This window comes from Zingiber officinale, chromosome 11B (genome assembly GCF_018446385.1).
Source record: "Zingiber officinale cultivar Zhangliang chromosome 11B, Zo_v1.1, whole genome shotgun sequence".
In the NCBI taxonomy this organism is placed as follows: Eukaryota; Viridiplantae; Streptophyta; class Magnoliopsida; order Zingiberales; family Zingiberaceae; genus Zingiber; species Zingiber officinale.
In genome coordinates this window covers 17,603,288-17,610,783 of record NC_056007.1, presented here as the reverse complement: position 1 = coordinate 17,610,783, position 7,496 = coordinate 17,603,288, and the positions used below count along the sequence as shown (strand labels likewise).

At 50.3% G+C, this 7,496-nt stretch overlaps 1 protein-coding gene across 1 annotated transcript; it reads right to left on the bottom strand.

Annotated features, from left to right (window-relative positions):
- Nucleotides 1–4,411: 4,411 nt before the first annotated feature.
- Nucleotides 4,412–5,548, bottom strand: LOC122034876 (transcription factor bHLH30-like). The gene is made up of 2 exons (XM_042594237.1): nt 5,082–5,548; nt 4,412–5,008 (listed from the first exon to the last, which is right to left on the bottom strand). The coding sequence occupies exons 1-2, from the start codon at nt 5,289–5,291 to the stop codon at nt 4,556–4,558; spliced, it is 663 nt and encodes a 220-aa protein (XP_042450171.1). The 5' UTR covers nt 5,292–5,548; the 3' UTR covers nt 4,412–4,555.
- Between the last annotated feature and the right edge of the window lie 1,948 nt (nt 5,549–7,496).

The window sequence follows — 7,496 nt, the reverse complement described above, 5'->3', positions numbered from 1 at the left end:
CCGGCCGGTGAGGCGTTGCACTTCCCTCAGATTCCTGGGAGGCGGCATGTCTTGCAGTGCTTTCACCTTGCTAGGGTTCGCCTCTATGCCCCGCTCGGTCACGATATATACCAAGAAGCGCCCACCTTTTGCTCCGAACAAACATTTTTGGGGGTTCAGCTTGACTCCATACCTCCTCAATGTTCGGAAGGTTTCCTCTATGTCTGTACAAAGATCTACCTCTCGGAGTGACTTGATTAGTATATCATCCACGTAGACTTCCAGGTTGCGCCCGATCTGCTCCCGGAACACTTTGTTCATTAGCCGCTGGTATGTGGCTCCGATGTTTTTTAGTCCGAACGACATCACGTTATAACAGTAAGTGTCGTCCGCAGTAACGAAGATCACTTTGTCTTGATCTTCCCGGGCGAGTGGCACTTGGTGGTAGCCCTGATATGCATCCAGCATGCATATCAGCTCGCATTCAGTAGTAGAGTCTACCAGTTGGTCGATTCGGGGTAGAGGGTAAAAATCCTTCGGGCATGCCTTATTTAGATCCCGTAAATCGATGCAGACTCTCCATTTGTTGTCTGGCTTGGAGACCAACACCACATTGGCAAGGCAGCTCGGGAATTGCACCTCCCGTATGTGGCCGGCCTCCAGAAGTTTCTCCACTTCAGCTCGGATGATGACATTCTGTTCGGCACTGAAGTCCCTCTTCCTCTGCTTCACCGGCCGAGTGTCCGCCCGGACGTGGAGTTCATGCTGCGCTATACTCGGCGAGACCCTTGGCAACTCGTGGGTCGACCAGGCGAAGACGTCGCAGTTTTGCTGGAGACATCTGATCAGCTTCTCCTTCTGGCTTGGCTCCAGGTCGGATGCGACGAACGTAGTGGCATCCGGTCGGACAAGGTGGATCTTTACCTCCTCCTTTTCTTCGTAAACTAAAGAAGGTGGCTTTTCGGTTATAGCATTTAACTCGACACGCGGTGCCTTCCGGTCGGCCTTGGCTTCGGATCGGGCCATCTCTACATAACAGCGCCGGGCTGCTAGCTGATCACCTCGGACTTCTCCCACCTGATCTTCCACGGGGAATTTGACCTTTTGGCAAAAGGTGGAGACGACCGCTCGGAACTCGTTGAGAGCCGGTCGCCCTAAGATCACATTGTACGCGGAGGGAGCGTCGACTACAATGAAGTTAGCAGTCCGCGTTCTTCTGAGCGGTTCCTCTCCCAGCGAGATAGCCAGCCGGACCTGTCCGACCGGCAAAACTTCATTACTGGTGAACCCATAGAGGGGAGTTGTTATCAACAGCAACTCGGCTCGGTCGATTTGCAATTGGTCGAATGCCTTCCGAAAGATTATGTTGATCGAGCTGTCTGTATCAATAAAGATGCGGTGAATAGTGTAGTTAGTTATTACCGCTCTGATGATGAGGGCGTCATCATGCGGGACTTCGACTCCCTCGAGGTCCCTAAGCCCAAAGCTGATCTCAGACCCATTCGCCCGCTCCTGACTGCAACCCACCGTATGGATCGTAAGCTGCCTTGCATGCGCCTTCCTTGCCCTGTTGGAGTCGCCTCCGGTCGGCCCTCAGGCGATGATGTTGATTTCACCCCTCGACGCATTGCCTCTATTCTCCTCCTCCCGAGCGGATGGTCGGGGTCGTTCATGCGATGCCTGAGGAATGACCCTGTCCTGCTGGTTATGTTGCCGCTCGGGAGATCTCCTTTCTGTACGCCGGGCAGGACTTTGGTGTTGATGTCGTCGATTCGACGAAGGTGATCGACGGCGATAACTCCTTGGTGTAGGATGAGTGATTGGGGGGAGGCTTCGACAGTCGCGAGTGTTGTGAGTTGCTGACTGATGGAGCGAACAAAACATAGGAGTCCATAACTTCCCTTTCGGTTTAGGCCGATCGGCCACTACTTGTTGGACGGCGTGAGGCCTCTAATGAGGACAGGCTACCTCTACGCGGGGTCCTCTCGGTGGTTGATAATTGGAAGGCGCTTCCGCTCGACGTGAGCTGGTGGCTCGGATGATACTTCCTTTTTCCTCGCCATCTGAGCTTCCTCCACGTTGATGTACTCGTTGGCCTTGTTCAACATGTGGTCGTAGCTGCGAGGCGGCTTTCTGATGAGCGAATGGAAGAAATCACCGTCCACAAACCCCTGTGTGAACACGTTCATCATAGTTTCTGAAGTGACCGTCGGGATATCCATGGCCACCTGGTTGAAACGCTGGATGTAGGCTCAGAGCGACTCCTTCGAGCCTTGTTTGATGGCGAACAGACTGACGCTAGTCTTCTGGTAGCGCTTGCTGCTCGCGAAGTGATGGAGGAAGGCCGTGCGGAACTCTTTGAAGCTCGTGATGGATCCGTTCGGTAGCCTCCGGAACCATCGTTGCGCCGATCCAGAAAGGGTGGTGAGGAACACTCGGCACTTCACACCATCTGTATAATGATGCAAAGTGGCTGTGTTGTCGAACTTACCCAGATGGTCGTCCGGGTCGGTGGTCCCGTTGTATTCCCCGATCGCCAGGGGCGCATAATGCCTTGGTAGTGGGTCGCGCAGGATGGTCTCGGAGAACTGCCTATTGATCCGCTCGGGGGACGAGTCTGTCCGTGGCGCCTTGCCCTTCCTTGCGTCGTAGAGGGGCGCCTCATCGGACGAAGAGCCCCGGTCGAGGTTGGCTTGCGCGACCTCTGAGGGCGTTTGGAACAGATCCCTATGGAAAGGTATCGGGGCGGGCGGGGCTTCCACCTGAGTGTCGGTCGGACCTTTGTTCTGGCCCCATATTGAGAGCTGCTCCGGCCAGTCATCTGGTGCCGCCCAACGGCCTGACGCCGACGTTGCCTGTTGCGCTATCCGATCGGCTTGAGCCTTCTGCTGTTGCTCGACTATCTTGGCCGCCCGCGCTTGGATGAGCGCGTCTAGTTCTTCGGGAGAGAGTGTCATCATGAGTTGGTGTCCAGCTTCTTCCATCATCTCTGCTCGGATTCAGGAATCTTCCCACAGACGACGCCAATTTGATCCTGTCCGAGCGCTGAGTCGATGGACGCTGGAGATGTGGCGCTCTCCGCTATCCTCTGATGATGGGGTAGACCTCCGACGAACCTGTAAAGAAGCCGAGCCGGGAGGGGTTTCCCGGTGACGACCCTCCGACGCTCAAGTCAGGCAACGAAGAAGAAGAGGAGCAAAGTAACGCTACTGTGGCTACAGTGATGAGAGTCGCATACCTCCGTCGAAATATGGGGGTCCTTATATAGGACCCCGGGGAGGCGCGGACACGCTTCTCGATGTGCACACGCTTCCCCAAACATACCTCAGTATGGTTGTGTCAGAAAAACATGTTTGACGTCATTCCGCAATCATCCGAGCATATCCCCGACGTAACGGTAGAAACTTCCACCGTACGATACTTTGTTCGCTCCGGCCGCCAACCATGCTGTTTGTCGGCGGCAGGTGTCTCGAGGATGATGTTACCAATTGTCCCTTTTGTCCCTTTGCGCCTCTTGCCTGTTCCCGGGCTGAGCGGACCGGTCGCTCGACGCTCATGGCCTCCGAGAATGCGCATACCTCGGACCGGACGGGGAAGCCCTGCTCATGTGCTCGGATGAGATTGCACCTTATTGTCCTGTGGCTCGGCCGAGCGGCTTGTCCGCTTGGCCCAGAGACTCTTTTACCTTTTTTGAGCATCGAAAACCCGACCCCTGGTCGGGCTGTCTTTCGTCCGGCCTGGGAGACCCCTGGCCTGATGTTCGGCCGGCCCGCCGTTCCGCTCGGCATGACCTCTGTCCGCTCGACACGACCTTGGGGTTGACCCTCTTGATCATTGACCTCCACATGTCATTGACCCGCGCCAACGAAGGTCCCCCGTCCTTACCACCGGATCACTATAGATTTAAATCTATCTAACAAATTTATCTAAAAGTGTTCATAATCTTCTATGTCTCTAACAACGCTGTCTTTAAAAACATAGACCTTAAAACTAAACAAAACATGCTAAACTCTAAACCATAAATGCCCTTATAAACAAGTGAAACCCTAAACCAAAAAACCCTCGTACTAACCTTTGATAGATTATTCATGTAGTCAAGTGTTTTCCTTGTGATTGTATAAATTAAAATCATTTAGAGACTAAGAGAACTTAATGGCGGAAACAATGAAGTGAAGTGCATGTGTGATTTTTGAGAGACAAGATTCGAATAACGAGTTAGGTCAAAAGACGTTGATCAAGTTTTTTTTTGGCGAGTTAGGTCAACGAGTTAGGTTTATTTTGGTTCTCAAGAATCTACAAATTTCTTTCCTTGGTTGAGTTGAAGGGTCTTGTCTCATTAATTAAATAATATTTCAAGTAATTTTGCAAATTTACATGGTTAAATTATAAAAATGACTTACTCAAAATTATCTGGATTACTTTCCCTAAAGAATTCGATAAACTTCCGGACCAAACTTTTTTTCATCAGAAAAATATCTAATATTTCCAGTCCAAGCACAGTTGAATCTAGATAATTAGCACTAATAGAAGGTTAATTACATATTTATACCTACTTCGAAATTGATTAGCAGATTAATTATGTCGCGCCGAACCGAGTCGACTTGCGAGCCCGCTTGCTGAAGTTTTCGACCGGACCGGTCTGGTTCCTGAGCAGCACGGCCCAGAGCGCCGCCTGCAGCGCCGAACGGCCGTCTCCTGCTTCCATCGTCACCGCCGTGGCCGCCGCGTCGCCGACGTCCAGCTCCAGCAGGCTCCGTGTCCGCCCCCCGACAGTGACCATCTCCGCCCGCATCGCCCTCGCTCGGACCGACTGGACCGCCCGGCTCAGCTCGCTCATCAGACCGGGCCGGTCTGCGCAGCACACCCACGCCCGCACCACCCTCCCCTGCCCTCCTCCCGCCTCCGCCTCCTCCACCCCGACTTCGTCTCCTTCCCCGGGCACCGCCACCTCCACCTCCACCTCCTCCACCCTCTTCCGCAGTTCCCGCACTCGCTTCACCACCTCCGCGAGCAACGCCGCCTTATCCAACTGCAAAACCAACACAAACTAATCAAACACCGATCATCGATCGATTCTCTTCCACCAAGCCCAGCTAGCGTACTCTGGCGGCGCAAGGGAGCAGGCCGCGGAGGGTGGCGAGGTGGCCGTTGATCCTCTGCCTCCTCCTCCTCTCTGCCTCACTGTGACTCCGCACCGCTCTTGCCTCCGCGGCAGCCGTTTTCGAGCTCATCAGCAGCGCCGCCGTGCTCGAGCAATCCCCGCCGAACTCAACTCCCATCGGCTCGCCGCCGATCCCAGCCGGCAGCATCATGCAGCACGTACGTAAATACTTCAATCGACAATATCGGAAAACGGATACAAAAGGAAGGAGGAGAGCATTGAAGAAGGCATTAAAGGAGAAATTAAAGATCAAAGATTTGTCTGGATCTTCAGAGGGGTTTGAGGGTTTAAATACGCGAACCAACTGCACGACGCCGGCGGAGGTGATCGGAGCGGTCGGGGCCGTGTCGGGTGAGGGGAGGACATGTACGGCAAGAGAGTGCCAGCAGCCACGACTTTGGAATTCACGGCCCGGTTCAAAAAGGGCCGAACAAACGTGCTCGGCGGTCGGCTCGGAGTTTTATAATCGTGCCGCGCTTTGTTCGGAATCGCATGGTCTTTTTGACCGATCCCGCCGTTGGCGGGGTCCACGAGTCAAAATTGTACGGCGCGGGTTGTCGTTAGATTGATACGTTGTCTTGTGCTGTGTGGGCGTCGAGTACTTCAAGGTGAGGAATGGACGTTGGGTGTCAGTGTTGTCGTCGACTGCGTCCGACGTCACAGAGGGCGGTTTGGTTTGAACGACGTAGCTTTATTTTTGTTCCTGAAAGGGAATGCATCGCTGAATGCCTGCATGGGGAGTGGCAGTGGGAGAAGGGTTGCCAAAATTTCTTAGTTACTGGTAGTCTTATCACGTAGGGAGGGCATCATCGTTAAATCTAGGATTCTAAACTAATCCAACGATCTAAATTTTATAATATTCAATTTTATTTAATTCAGTATTTTATTCGACTATGATAAATTATAGTATTATCGTTTCACATATCTAATTTTCATAATTCTTAAATTACATAATGCACTCCCGTTACATCATTCCTCCTTTTCCAAATTTTTACTTTACTCGTTTGAAAATTTACTATTCTTAATTTATACTATCGAATTCATATCTTTTGAGGACATGAATAATACATTAATTTGATCTTTTGAGAGCATAAATAATACATTAAAGATATTGTAGCATATATTAATTTTGATCATTGGTTTGACCTAGGATTTATGGGAAATCTGAAAGTCAGAACCGGATAGTCTAGAGATTCTCAAAGTTATATTTTATACTATTTGTCTATTTCTCTAACTCTATTTTTCATGAAACCAATATTTTATAAGTTAAAGTTTATAGCCTTTATCGATCAACCGAGCCTCCAAATTGGTAGACCGAATCCCAGAGATCATATCAGCTTCTAGATAAGTTTCAACCAAGGGATCGGTCGATCGAATCTTGGGTTCAGTCAACCAAACAATGGATAGACACTGACTCAATCAGACTAGGTTGATTGGACCAGATAAGCCAGCAAGGAAAGAGAGATCAGTTGACCGAATGACAGGATTGGTCGATCGAACGAAGACTCATGCGAAGCGGCAGTATCTAGATGGAAAGCCGGGCAGGTTCAGCATGATCGATCGATCGAACAGCTGGATCAGTCGACCGATCAGCTTCAAGTCAAACCTGATCCCAATATCAGTGGATTTGAATCAGACTCGACTCTACTATAAAAATGAGCCTCGACCAGCACTTCGAATCACCAAAATTGAACAATTTCTACTCTCTTGTGCATTGCTCCGAGATGATTCGATGACGTCCAAACGTTGCTCCTACAATCGATAAACAACTGTCAATCCTTTGTTGTCGATAAACTTTGTTGTTAATTTCAATACTTATAATTGTTATCTCTGTAAAGATTTCGTGAGCTTATAGTGATTTCCCAATGAAAGTGATCAAGGATCATGGGCCTTAGAGTAGGAGTCATCACAGGCTCGGAACCAAATAAATCCTACTTATGTTTTCGATTGTGTTTTGTATTTTCTGCTGTGTTTTACTATATGATTTGCAAAAAATAAATGTGACAGCCATGAGTGCTATTCACCACCCCCTTCTAGCACACATCGATCCTACAAGTTGGTTACCTTTTCTTCGAGATTCGAGAGTTCTATAATGAGTTCTTTGATTATTGAGTGGAGGTGTGTGATGGTTCTGCCTTCTTTTAACTGGAGGTTCCTGATCTGGTTTTAGAGCAGATCTCGTCTCGCTAGTTTTGCCTCCGATGTCTCTTTATATAGTTCCAGGAATTTATCCCAGAGCTCTTTAGATGACTCGTAGGCTCTGATCCGGTTGACCTCTTGTAGTGGTAACGCGCTTAGCAGATGGAATTCTACCTTACTGTTTGTCACAAAGTCAACTTGCTCCTTGTTCATCCAA